This window comes from Equus caballus, chromosome 26 (assembly GCF_041296265.1).
Source record: "Equus caballus isolate H_3958 breed thoroughbred chromosome 26, TB-T2T, whole genome shotgun sequence".
Classification (NCBI taxonomy): Eukaryota; Metazoa; Chordata; class Mammalia; order Perissodactyla; family Equidae; genus Equus; species Equus caballus.
In genome coordinates, this window is record NC_091709.1 from 43888432 (window position 1) to 43902008 (window position 13577).

Consider the following 13577-nt stretch of genomic DNA (forward strand, 5'->3'; position numbering starts at 1 on the left):
TTTTAAAGGATTATGTAAAAAAAAAAAAAAATTCAAAAAGAATCTGTGACGGAAATCATCTGTGCCCCAAAAAAGCCTAATGTATTTACTATCTGATCCTTTGCAGAAAAAGTTTTCCAACTTCCGATTTAGACTATTTTTATTTAATGTGATGATTGATATGGTTGCGTTTAAGTCCATCATGTTGCTCTTTGTTTTCTCTGTGTCATCTGTTCTTTTTTCCCTTTTTCCTCTTTTTCTGCCTTCTTTTGGATGGAGTATTTTTATGTCTTTTGTCTCCTAGTTTATTAGCTGTAACTCTCTGTTGTGTCATTTTAGCGGTTGCCTTAGGGTTTATAGTACACACCTTTAATTTATCACAGCCTACTACTTCGTATAGAATAAGAACCCACAAGAGGGCACTCCATTTCTTCTCTTCTGTCCTTTGTGCTATTGTGGTCATGCATTTTACTTATGCACATGTTATACAACACCCAGAACATTGTTATTATTTTTGCGTTATTCAGTCAATTATCTTCTGAAATATTTTAAATTAAAAGTGAAGATGTTATAATTGCCTACGTAGTTACCGTTTCTGATGTTTGTCGTTCCTTTGTGTAGATCCAAATTTCCATCTGATACCATTTTTCTTCTGCTTGAAGGATTTCCTTTAGTATATTGTATAGGGCAGAGCTGCTGTGATGGTTTTTTCCATTTTCAGCTTTATTGAGGTATATTTGGCAAATAAAAGTTATATGTATTTAAGGGATATAACTCGATGTTTTGGTATATGTATACACTGTAAAATGATCAGCACAATCAGGCTAATTAACATACCCATCACCTCATGTAGTTATCATTTTCTTTCTTTTCTTCTCGTGGTGGTGAGAACACTTGAGATCTACCCTTTTAGCGAATTTCAAGTACGCAGTTCAATGTTGTTAACTGTAGCCACCGTGCTGTGTGCTAGATCTCTAGAATTTACTCGTCTTGCATAACTGAAACTTTGTATCCTTTGACCAACATCTGCCTCTGTCCCCCTCTCCCAGCCCCTGGCAACCACCATCCTGCTCTCTGCTACTATGAGTTTGACTTTTTTAGATTCCACATATAAATGAGATAATGCAGTAGTTGTCTTTCTGTATGTAGCTTATTACACTTAGCATAATGCCCTCCAGGGCCTTCCATGTTGTTGCAGATGATAAAATTTCCTTTTCTTTTTTTTTAAGGCTGAATAATATTCCACTGTGTGTGTGTATGTGTGTGTGTATCCACTTGTGATGAATTCTTTCAGCTATGTGTCTCTGAAAACATCTTTATTTTGTCTCCATTTTTGGAAAGATATTTTGGTATAGAATTCTAGGTTGACAGGGTTTCCCCCTCCTAGTACTTTAAAGATGTTGCTCCGTTGTCTTACAGCTTGCATTATTTCTGACATGAAATCTTCTGTAATCCTTTTCTTTATTCCTTTGTACATAATATTTCTTTTTTCTTTCAAGGTTTTCTCTTTATCACTGGTTTTCAGCAATACACTGGGGTAGTCTATTTTGTGTTTTTTATGCTTGGAGTTCTTTGAGCCTCTCGGATCTGTGGGCTTATGGTTTCCATCAGATTCAGAAAATTTTTGGTTATTATTTCTTGAAATACTTTTTCTGTCTCCCCTCCCCTCCCCTCATTTGGGTGCTCTGATTACAAGTGGTCCCGTTGTTTATTGACGTTCTCTCTCTCTCTCTCTCTCTTTTTTGTACTTTCCTCTCTCTGCATTTTATTTTGGATAATTTCTATTGTTATGTTTTTAAGTTCACTAGTCTTTTTCTCTGCCATTATATAATCTGCTATTAATACCCAACAGCCTATTTTCAACTCACATGTTGCAAGTTTTATCTCTAGAAGTTTGACTTGGGTCTTTTTTGTGGCTTGTTTGTCTCTATTTAATGTGTCTAATATTTCTTCTAGCATCTGGGGTGGAAGGCAGTCATAATAGCTGTCTTAGTTTCCTCTACTAATTCTATCATCTGTGTCATTTCTTGCTAAGCTCAGTTGATTGATCTTTCCCCTCGTGATAAGTTACTTTCCTGCTTCTTTGCGTACTTGGTAATTTTTTATTGGATGCCAGACGTTGCAAATTTTACCTTGTTGAGTGCTGAGTACTTTTGTGTTCTTACAGATATTCTTGACGTCTGTTCTGGGTTATAGTTAAGTTACGTGGAAAAGAGTCTGGTCCTTTCTTGTCTTTCGTTTAAGCTTCATTGGATGGGATCAGAGCAGTGCTTAGGCCAAGGTTAATTCTTCCCGTTACAGAGAAAGACCCTTAGTATCTAACTGATGCCCTGTGAATGGGATTTGGGATTTTTTTCACTCTGGAAAAGAGAGTAAACAGGGAACAATTGGTAACAGGCGCTATTCTCAGCCCTGTCTGTGAGCCCCAAGCGCTATTCCTTTTAATCCTTTCAAGTGGTTCTTCCAGGGGCTTTCACTCATTTTTTGGTGAGCACTCAGCTGAAGGCTCAAGGGAGGCCCTCTCTGGGGTGGCCTGGTGGTGCAGGGGTTAAGTTCGCACGTTCTACTTCTCAGTGGCCCGGGGTTCGGCAGTTCAGATCCCGGGTGCGGACATGGCACAACTTGGCAAAAGCCATGCTGTGGTAGGCGTCCCATGTATAAAGTAGAGGAAGACGGGCACGGATGTGAGCTCAGGGCCAGTCTTCCCCAGCAAAAAAGAGGAGGACTGGCAGTAGTTTGCTCAGGGCTAATCTTCCTCAAAAAAGAAAAAAAAAGGGAGGCTCTCTAGAGAGATGTGGAGCTCTCCATCACTCTCCCTGCAAAGTCTAACTCTGCCAGCCTCTGCCTGTGTGCCCTCCTCTGTGCCACAACCCAGCCACTTTCTCAAGGTGGTGAGCTGGGGCAACTGTGGGGCCCGCTGCAGCTGCCCTCCCCCCTCAGGATTGGCTCTCTCTCCTCACCCAAATTCCAACATCTTGAGAGCCCTTTTTTTTTCATATATTACATCCAATGTTTTTGTTGTTTCAGGTAGGAAGGTAAATCTGGTCCTTCTTACTCCATCTTGTCTGGAAGCAGACGTGGTTTCAAGGGACTTTCAATTTCTTTATGCTTTCCTGTGTCAGGGTGTTGAGCTAAGCATGGTTTCCACTAAGTGTATTTCACTCTCATAATTGTATTTGTTAAAGCTTCTCTATTATAAAGTAAATACGTAAAAATACACAAATGGCCCACTGTGGAAAGACATTTGTAGCATAAAGCTTTTACCATATAAAGGATTCTTACAAATTGATGAGAAAAAGATAGAAATTATAACAGAAATATAAATGGCCAAAAAGTGTGTTTTTTAAATGATTTCCCCAACTAGTAATAAAAAAAAAAAACCTTGTGAACATTATGATCTTGGATTGAAGACCATCATTCCTCTTTCTGTTTGGCAGTTGGTAAGAATGGGAAGTGGACACTCCCATACCATGGTGGTGGGCATGTGTACTGGCTCTGTCTTTCTTGGCGACATTTTGCCAGCGTATATCTGGATGCATAAAAGTGAGCACATCTTAACCCATAATTTTACTTTCAGTAACTCACTCTGAAGAAATTAAGAAAATGGGCACAGACTTAGGTCTAAGATGTTTCATATGTTAGTGTTTATGACGGTAGAAATATTGAAAACCACGTAAATGGTCACAAAGAAGCATTGGTCAACAAATTTGATACATCTGGAATATGGTTTTTGTGTAGTCATAAAAAATAGCATGGTTGAAAATTAAGTGATACGGAAAGATTTTTATGACATGTAAAGTGAAAATATAGTTTACAAAACAGCATGTAGACATGGTCCCATCTTTGTTCAAAAGTTGATGCATAGAAAAAGATTATACTCTAAAATATGAATATTAATTATTTTCGAGTGGTGAATTTATGAATGTTTTTATTTCCTTATTTTTATTTACTCATATTTTCAAGTTTTCTACCATATATATGTATTGCCTTTGTAACAAGAAGAGTAGGGTTATTTTTAGTTATTTAAAATATTCGTTAAATGTTTCATTTTCATGCTATAGGCTGGGGGTTGGCAAACTTTTTCCATAAAGGGCCAGGTAGTAGATTCTGAAGGTCTGTGGGCCAAGTGGTCTTGTCACAATTGCTCCACCGCTGTTATAGGATGAAAGTAACCACAGCCGATGGGTCCAGCCTCATGGCTGAGTGGTTGGGTTCACGCGCTCCACTTCAGCGGTCCAGGGTTTCGCTGGTTCAGGTCCTGGGTGTGGACATGGCACCGCTCATCAGGCCATGTTGAGGCGGCATCCCACATACCACAGCCAGAAGGACCTACACCTAGGATATACAACTATATACTCAGGGTCTTCGGGGAGAAGAAGAAAAAGAAAAAAGTGACCTTAGCCGATATGTAAATAAATGGATGTGCTGTGTTCCAACAAAACTCGATTTTCAAAGAGAGCTGGCAAGCCGGATTTGGTCTGTGGGATGTCCTTTGCTGACCACAGCTGTAGACACTTGGGGGTCTAGATTAACCACAGGCTAGCATCTCTGTTCTTAGGTATTTGCAGGCTCTTGTTCATTCCTTTTCTCTTCCAGTACACTTAGTAAAAGCCGTGAATCCACATGAACAGAATCCACCTTAGCAAGAAAATGTATTAGTCAAGTTTGTTTTGTCCCTCATTTTTAAGGGCATTATTCCATTGTTATTTTGACTTTTTCTTTCCTCAGTAAAAAGTGATCTTACTTGGCAGGCCTTAGAATCTTGAGACTTTAGTTACAGAAAAATTAAATGCTTAGAATGTTGCTTTCTAGTGCCTAAATACTCATTTCTTAATTATGAGTGAAATGGGTAACAAGGCCTATTTATTTTTCCAAGTAAAGCTTAAGGTGTCAAACAAATCTGTACCCCTGAAAGGAGCAGATAAGTGGAGAGTAGGTAAAGGAGATACTGATAATCCCCAAACCTGCTGTAAGAAATCATCTAAGACGTCCTTCCCAGTGAAAGTGTTATCCCAGAGTCTGCTAGCAAAAGTCACCCATGAGTTTTAGCTCTGTTTCTCTTTCTTGCCAGTGATGTCATGGATTTGGTGGTGCACCCCTTTACCACTCTTGATTCTGGGTCCTCTGTACACTGTAGATGTGACATGGGGCAAGTTTGGGGCGGGGAAGGGTGTCCTGGGCCAGTCTGACCCAGGTGGTCTTGGAACCCATTAAGAGACACTGTTATAGAATCCACCAGGGGACATCCCCATGATTCAGACAGGTTCAGCTGAGCTTTCTGCTTCAGATGCTACTGCTTTTCCTACTTACGCTTCCTTGCTGGTCTCCACTGAGGAAGCACAACCAACCCAGATGTCCCTACCGGGCACTGACCGGTACTCTCTGACCTGCATAGCGCTCCAGCCATTGCTTGCCCTCCACGGAGCACCTGATGCTTCTGTCTATGCCCTTCTGCACATCGCTCTCCATCACATAGGTTCAGCACCTGTACACCTTGAAACATGCTGTCGTTCCAGATTCAAGGGACTGGACCCTCTGAAGGCACGCAGCCACCGAGACTTTGCTCAGTGCGTGCTCAGATGCCTGAGCCCCTGGAACCTGAGTGCCGATGTGACTGTGGTTTGATAAAGCAAGGGGTTATCTCTTTTGTCATATGTTAGAGATGGACTGCTCATTTCATAGCTGTGGATTTTCCCCCTTCTGTCTCCTCAGAAATTGCAGGTGCTCCGGTGTCTGAAATTTCTGGGCCTTTCTCCACAGACGATGTAGCCAGCAACTGTGTCCCTGCCCTGCCTTTGAATGAGCCCATTTTGTGGATTGTCTCCTATACTCTTATGAGCGTGTGCGGAATCATCCTTCTTATCTTAATCATCCTGCTGCTAGTTCCGTTCCGGTGTCGGCATGGCCCCCGCGATCCCGAGGTTGTCAATGATGAGTCCTCTCTCGTCCGGCATCGCTGGAAATGAAGAGCAAAGCCTGAACTCGGGCAACCTTGAACTCAACTATTAAGAGAAATAAATTTCAAGTGCAGTAAGCAGGGGTTCTAAGGCAAGGTTTCTTCCTATGTCCATTAGTCTTAAATCTCTGTTCTGCTCCCAGATGCCTTCGAGACTCACTGTATTTTGATTCTTGATTTTAAAGCTTCCTCCTTCTCTCCTACTTCCAAGAAAAATGATAATAAAAAACACCTCCTTCTAAACCAAAACAGAGTGAATTGGGCTGCAGCCTTTATGTGACTGATTATACCAAACTGTCTAGGTATACCACCAAAAAAAAAAAAAAAAAAAAAAAAGCAAGCCTTGGCTAGTTCTCTCCCTCCCATCTCTGGAGAAGTGAGTGCATATAGTTTATAACTCCTCTTAGCTAATGGGAAGCTTTTTCTATTTCACTTAAGAGTATTTTGCACTAAGCCTCAACCCAGGTCAGAGTGAGACAAGAAGGCTTGCAATATGATGGCAGGAGAAGCAGCCTGGGGCCTGATGATATAACCATCCTGCCCCCTTCTGAGTCGGAAACAGCAGCAGGCCCCTTTTCTGGGTCTCTGTGCTCTGATTGGGAGCTGAATCCTCAAGGAGAAGATCGTCACCCAGCAGCCTTCACCAGCCTCTTCTGAAGATGGAAGACCGTCCGTCCATCGCGATAGAGTGGGAAGGAAACCTACTCTTTTGTACTCACTGCTTGCATAGTATTGTTGGTGTCAAAGTGAAAAACTACCTCTGTTGAGACTTTGCCTAGGGTCCTGTGCCTGGGTGGGAGTGCAGGCAGCCTGGTCCCAGCTGCTGACCTCACCTAAAAGAACCCTCATTCCAACAGGTGAGATGTATCAGGTGCTGAGCTCACATCAACCTGGAGAAGGTCTGTCACCAAGCTGGTCACTGTCGCCATGCTTACTCTTACTTAAAATGAACAAACAGTGTTTTAATGAGAAACACAAATTCTTTTTCCCTAGCTTAGTTGTTTCTCTTCCAACTCTCTGAAGGTAAGTTGATTATTACCCCTTGGGGAAATAGGGAAATGGCTAAATGCCCGTACTTCTGAGCACGTCTCGGGGAAGGAAGATCCAAGACCTGCAAAGGACATGAAGGGAACACCCAATTCCTCCTGTGCTTTGAAACTATGTGTTTCTGTTTGCAGAATCCCCTAGACTCAAGCACATTCATCTGAATCAGCTTAAACAAATCCGTTGAGTGGTTGACCCACATCCTTCTTCCCTTTGGTGTGTTCAATCTTGGGTGACGAGTTGGATGTGCAGTGGTATCCTTATTTGAGGAAATTTCCACTCGCTGTCATTTATTTAGGCCTTTGCCAAAGAAAAGTGGAAGCCTTTAACTCAATGTAGTCAGCTTTGTATGATCTGATGTAATTAGGAGAAGAGTTCAAAGGTAATATTCCTTCTCTCTCGTTCGTGTGCCATGTTCAATGTTCACTCTGCATTGCTATTGGAATGAGTTGGGTACATAATAAAATTGCACTGGAAGGGCTGACTATGGAGCATCTCCTCCAGCTGGAGCGTTGTGTTCAAAATAGGCTACATGTGCATGTTTCAGCCCTCTCTCCTCACTGGCTCCCCAGGTCACCTCCATATTTAGAAATATTTGACAGTGCCAAAGAGACGTGGGGCCACTTATACATGTCACAGTGTCCTCGCAGACTCCACAGCCAGAAGAATCTGTGAGATTCTTGTGGAGAAGGTTTAAGTTGCATCTTAGAAAGAGCGTGAGTCTTCTGTGTTCTTCAAGATATAGTTCAAGCATGGCGGGCACAATGCCATCTTGGAATGGGATGGTAGAAGGGGATTCTGTTGTCAGATGCTCATCATCATTTCTGGTCTCAGCTAGTTGACAGGGAATAATTTCAAAATACATTTCAGAGTTAGAAGTCTCTGGAAGTCCAATTCTCTGCTTGCCCAGTTGGCTTTTTCATTGGTTCCTGTTTTGTGGGCCACTTTGCATAGAAGTGAAGGCAATGCCCCTGGACTGTGTCTTCCCCTTGCTATGAAAAATCTGAACCCCTGAAATGAAAGGATAGAATGGCTGGGATGACCCGCTTAGTTTTGCTCCATGTTTCTTCACACAGGCGTCTTCTGTTCCATTTTCTCGTGTTAGGTTTCTGAGCTGGGGAACATTTCTGTTGAAGTAGATTAGCAGGCACTGTTCCCAGAATACATGATAATACCAAGTCAGATTTCAAGCTAGGGTATTTGAATGAAGTTTGCTATAATGCTCTGTATTTCATATCAAATTTCGCTACCTTTTCATCTCAGATGTCATTGGATGTGACATTTTAATGGAAATACTTAAATTACAAAAGCATAACTTAGCAACACGGATGAAATAGACAATTGAATGTGAGACATTTTCCTGGCGTGCCTTGCTGCAGAAAATTGGACTTTGAGTCAAAACCCTGTTAGTGACACCCACCTCCTCGAGTTATGTAAATTGATACTTAGCTTGGAAAAGCTTCAAGAAGGCTGGCTTTGAACAGGAAAGGAAGTAGCAACCATTTGAGGGTATCATTTTTACCTTGTAACACACTGTGGAAAATGCTGGAAGATGGTCTTTCCTGAAAGGTTGTTGTCAAAACCTTGTCAACTCTCTGATGGGAAATAGATGCTTCTACATGAACAATACTTTTTTTAAATAGGGTGAGGCTTTATAGTCTTGATAAGCTGTTCAGAAGCCTGAAATGAAATCCTGTCTTCAGCAACTGAAACTGTTTATGGAAAATAGCAAGGAAATGAGATGAGGATTGATTCTATTTTTTTTCCTCCGGAATTTAAAAGAACCACAAGTGACTGGTGTCAGATCACCTGGCATTTACCGTACACTATTTTGTATTTCTTAGAATCAAAAACAAGTACTTGGCATTAAAGAAACAGATTTCCTTGCGTGTGACAGCGGGGAATGTTTCCCTAAACACAGTCCACTCCCAAGTGTTTGGAAGGATGTTTTACCTGATTCATTGTGAAATGCAGAGGTTTTGGTGGGAGATAAATGTGGGGTCCCTTCTGGTTTGAAATGACGGAAGTCATTCCCAGCAATGCAGCATTCACAGCTCTGCAGAGCGTCAGGTAATAGAATTTGCAGAGCAGCTGTGATTTGGAGATTCCATGAACTCATTTAAGAGGTGACGAAGAATTATTTCACTATTTAATAGGTTCTCTATGTGAATGAAAATTTGTTCAATTCCTCTTACCGCATCCCCATGTGGTGGATTTGCCCAGCATGGTTCAGTTCTAAGCCCTGGCCTGGTGCCAATTGATGTCTTTTGGAAGAGTCACTGCCAAACATCCTGTTCCATAAACAACAATAATTGAGTTTCACGGACTTTTTCCTTTTTAGTGGAGACCAAATAATTGGGTGGAATCCCAGTGCGTTTTCTCTTGCACAGACTTATTAGAATTGATTACAGAACTGTTCAGAGGAAAAGCTTGCTACTAAGAATTTTTCTTTTTGGGGGAAAACAACTAAACACCCTAAAATGTAAAATTACAGGTTTCTCCAAGAGAGGGACGAGATTTTTTAGTGCCAAGAAAACTCCACACCACAGAAGTTATTGTGTACATTTCTAGTGGGTTTTAAGGATTTGGGATTTGAACCTCTGGCAGTTTACCAATTAAATAGCAAGCTGGAAAAATACATTTGAAAGTGGGGAAGGGAAATAAAAATATAAGCAAAAGTATGCTAACAAAATAAGCAGAATGTGCTCCTTTGGAAAAGTAGCTTTAACTGCAGGAATCCTGAGATTTCTTTTAATCTTAAAGTTGCTAAATCAATTGGAGATGTGGTTTATCTTACACAGCCATAAACCCCAAACTTCAAGAACGTTAGAGCTGGAGTTGTGTGTCAGATGTCAGCACGGACAAAGTGAAAAACTGTGGCCCCTTCCACTTTGTGTTGACCAAGCCAAGTGAAGATTGGTTCATTCAAGGAATAGAGAGTAGAGGATGTTTGGGACCTGGAAAATTCTAGCATCTGGGAAAGGAGGTCGGGTAAGAAGTCATAACCCTTGACCAGCAGATGAAAGCAAAGATCTAGAGGAGCTGAGAACACCCCAGGGTGTCACAGGCAGCTCATTTCACCCACGTTTTTGGCACAGCTTTCTTTTTAGGAATTATCCAAAGGGACCCCTCAGGATTTATAATTTGTGAAAGAGAAACTTTTTTGCAGCCATTTTTAGATCACCTGTGTTCTACTAAAAGTTAAGGTACCCAAACTCCCAAGACGGACACGGTCCTCAGGCTGCAGGTTCAAGGTTGTGCGCTAGGAAGTTCATAGGGCAGGGTCAAGAGGCTGGGGCCAAAGGGGAGCTGGCAAAGTTTGGGATCTGAGCATCTGGGAAGGGCTCCTGGCAGCCGCTGCCCTGACTGTCTCATTGAAAGCCAGAGCAAGTCCGACGCAGCCATTTCTATCCAACCCTGCCAGGCCGGCCGTGATTCAGAGTCCTACAGGTTCCTGGCCACACTCCTCTGAGAATACCTTCTGTCAGAGATACTTCCAGAAAGAACAGCTGGAGAGGAAGCAGGAGGCTCCTTCATGTCACTGCTGTCAGCCTCTGAGCCCCTGTGCATCAGTGTGGCTCACGGGCAACCAGCATCCCTTGCAGGCCCGTGACATCCCGGAGCTCACCCTGGTCCAGTTCAGTCAGAGCACTTCATTAGTCTCCCCAGGAGACTCCAGTGAAGGCCACCCATGGCTCTCAGCCTTGGGCAAGCGCCCTGGGTTGCTGAGAATGTCCTCCTGGGGGCGGGTGAGGACAGCCTGACAGCCTGTCATTAGTCATATTTGTGGAATGGGGAAGTGAGAGCAGAGCCAGGCCTCATAGTGACGTCAGTGTGTCTGCAAAACCTCTGGGCACATTAGTTACTTGAGGACATACAGCTTCAACCAATCCATACAGTGTTTTCTCCCCTACCCCTGAACCTTCGCTGAGGTTTTTATAATCAGATACTGCACATAGATGTCTGGTGTTTCTAAACTGCACTGTGCTGTGTAATTTTATAGCACACTTGCTCTTAAAGAGCGAGGGCCCAGTAGCTCAAGGCTGAGTCAAGAGGCACATCAAGGTTCCTGATAAATTCGGATCCAGCCCACAGTGACAGTGACTCCAGGGCACTTGATGTTTGATGGCCAAGGGCCTCCACGTGTCCCATACAGCCTTTGGGTACCAGTTAGCATCTCAGGTTACAGGACAGGGTGTGATGGTGGAAGACCTGTCTCGCCTCTAGATATCCACGGGCCGGGGTTTGCCCCCGCCTACCCGGCAGTCATGAGAAGTAGGCAGTTCCCTTTACAGATGGAGAATGACCTCTACCGGACCCAATGGGTAAAGTCTAAATTGTACGTAGCACACAGGTGTACCCCACACATATCCATCGGAGTAGAATATTTTACCAATATAGATTTATAATTATATAATTACAGATTATAGGTTTATAAAATAGATTTCAAATAAGTTGAGCACAGCTGCCATCTTAATGATGTTACTAAAAGGAGACTTGAAACCTTGAGCCTCTTTGAAACCTCGCGTCCTGTAGCAATGATGTTTTTCTACAGAATTTCCTTAATTTAGGTTGGAATATATGTGTTTGTACTCACGATGCACGCATGGATCAGAATATTGTGAGAAGGCAAGTGTGACCAAAAGGCAGGGCTTATTTTTTTCTCTAAGTGCTACATGTAGAGGTTGTTGAAAATGTCCTGATATAACAAGATTTCAGCTTGTCTCATGTTACCTATTGAGGTAAAATTTCCCATTTTTGCAGTTATCACTCCTGAATGAAAATTAAGAAAACGTTCAAAGATTATCTTTTTGAGATAAAGAAAATGTGAACAAAGCTAATTAAGGACCTACTGATCTATAACAAAAATCACCCAAAATAAACTCCCTTGACTCCAGCTTTTTATCCAGTTTTATGTTCTCTGTTGCTGGTGGTAACAACCTGGAATTGCTTTCTCTCATTTTCCGAATTGTGGATGTACTATTTTACATTCTTAGCTGTGAGTTTTGGAATTGTACTTAGCGTTGGCATTACTTAGTACGAGGAGAGGAAAGAGAATGAATGAGATTTGTCATGTGCTAATAAAAGCTGAATGTTTGTCATCTAAAATGATGCATTTCCTACCATTTCTGTTAATTTGCACAGTTAAATATACTTAAAGTTTAAAATCTCTATGTTCAGTCACTTAAAGGAGGCACTCATTTTTTCTTAAAAAGGGTGACTTTTCTGCTGCACTAGTGGCGTTTCTTTTTGGGCCAAAGAGCTACAAGCCTTGTCTGCTAAAATGGATGCTAAAAGTAGTGCTTTACGAAATGTATTTATGTGTACATCTCAGATTAATGTCCTTTAATACACAATTCTTCAGTGTAACTTGTATTTCTGAAAATGCTTAAGGTTATTTTATATTTCCCTTTTGGAATTTCCCTCTATTTTTAGTATATCGACTTAAATTAAAGGTGTGATAGGACCAGGAGTTGGAGCAAAGAAGTATTCGTTCCATCTTAGAAGTGGCCCTGCGGCTACTGACCAATGTCCGAATCGTTGTGCACTTCAAAACTGGAGTTTTCTAAAATAATCCTATTTTTATACTTGTGTGTACCAACAATTTAAGATGTATACCATTGAAAAGGAAATAAAAGAGTTTGGTTTGTTTGAATAAATAATACTTCCAACTTGCTGGGTTTGGAATTTTTTAATTCTTAGTGCAAGTCACACTCCTGAAATTGCTGTTGGCGGCGTGTCCCGGTCTGCTAACCTCTGCTTTCACACAGAGTCCTGTAAAGCATCAAAGGTAAAACTGAATGGAGGGAGGGTCCAGGCCCAATGGTTAAGATGTAAAGTATGCTGAAAATGGGAGAGGAATAAAGTCCTTTAGATGCGACAGTCATCCCCGGAGTGGAGAGAAACCGCCTACACAAAAGACAACAATGAGCGCACATAAGTGGTGGTAAGGATTAGGGTGCTCAGCCTAGTCTTGGGGACCAAATATGCCCGCCTGGGAATGGCTGGCCGTCCCCCTGCCACAGTCACCCCTCAAGGACATGGTGTTCTCCCCATTCTGCAGATGAGAAGCCAGCTCCAACTCACGTGCCGAGGAAAACACAGTCAGGAAAGTGTTTATCCTGGGGGTGGACCCAGCTCTGTCCACCTGCAAAAGCCGAGCTCTTTCTCTACACCACGCTCTCGCCCAGGTGGGATGCAGAGCCACACCTTCCAGAAGTGTGCTGTAGCATTTGGGCATTAAGGATCCAGCTGAGTGGGTCAGTCTAGAGAGGGGTGTGCACCAACTCTCGCAAAGGAGTAACGGTACTTAATTAATGGAGGCAGACCTCGTCTGTGAGCCGTGATCTGGCTGTTACACCAATCCTTGAAAAATATGCTTCTTTCAAGGACTAGACACTTCTTGCTTGACGATACCCAGACAAAAAGAAAGGGGCGGGGAGAGAATGTCAAACCATTAGGAAGTGAAGCATGAGTTATTGGAGAAACAGAATAGGATGTTTGCTTTCTAATAACGAAGGAGAGAATTTGATTTCATTGCACTTTTGTTTTCTGTGCTGGTTTATCCCATGTTGCCATCCTAAGCGGTGGATGGCAC

The 13577-nt window shown here is 42.3% G+C and overlaps 1 protein-coding gene across 2 annotated transcripts in view; it reads left to right on the plus strand.

Moving 5' to 3' along the window:
- The window catches only part of BACE2 (beta-secretase 2), an 88093-nt gene extending 75442 nt beyond the window's left edge, over positions 1-12651 (plus strand). Inside the window, exon 9 of one of the 2 annotated variants that reach the window (XM_023630202.2) lies at positions 5692-12651. In XM_023630202.2, coding sequence (XP_023485970.1) covers positions 5692-5945 — 254 coding nt within the window. In that variant the 3' untranslated portion in view covers positions 5946-12651. The remainder of the gene's footprint in view (positions 1-5691) is intronic. The other variant, XM_023630203.2, reaches the window with a different exon arrangement.
- Positions 12652-13577: the final 926 nt, after the last annotated feature.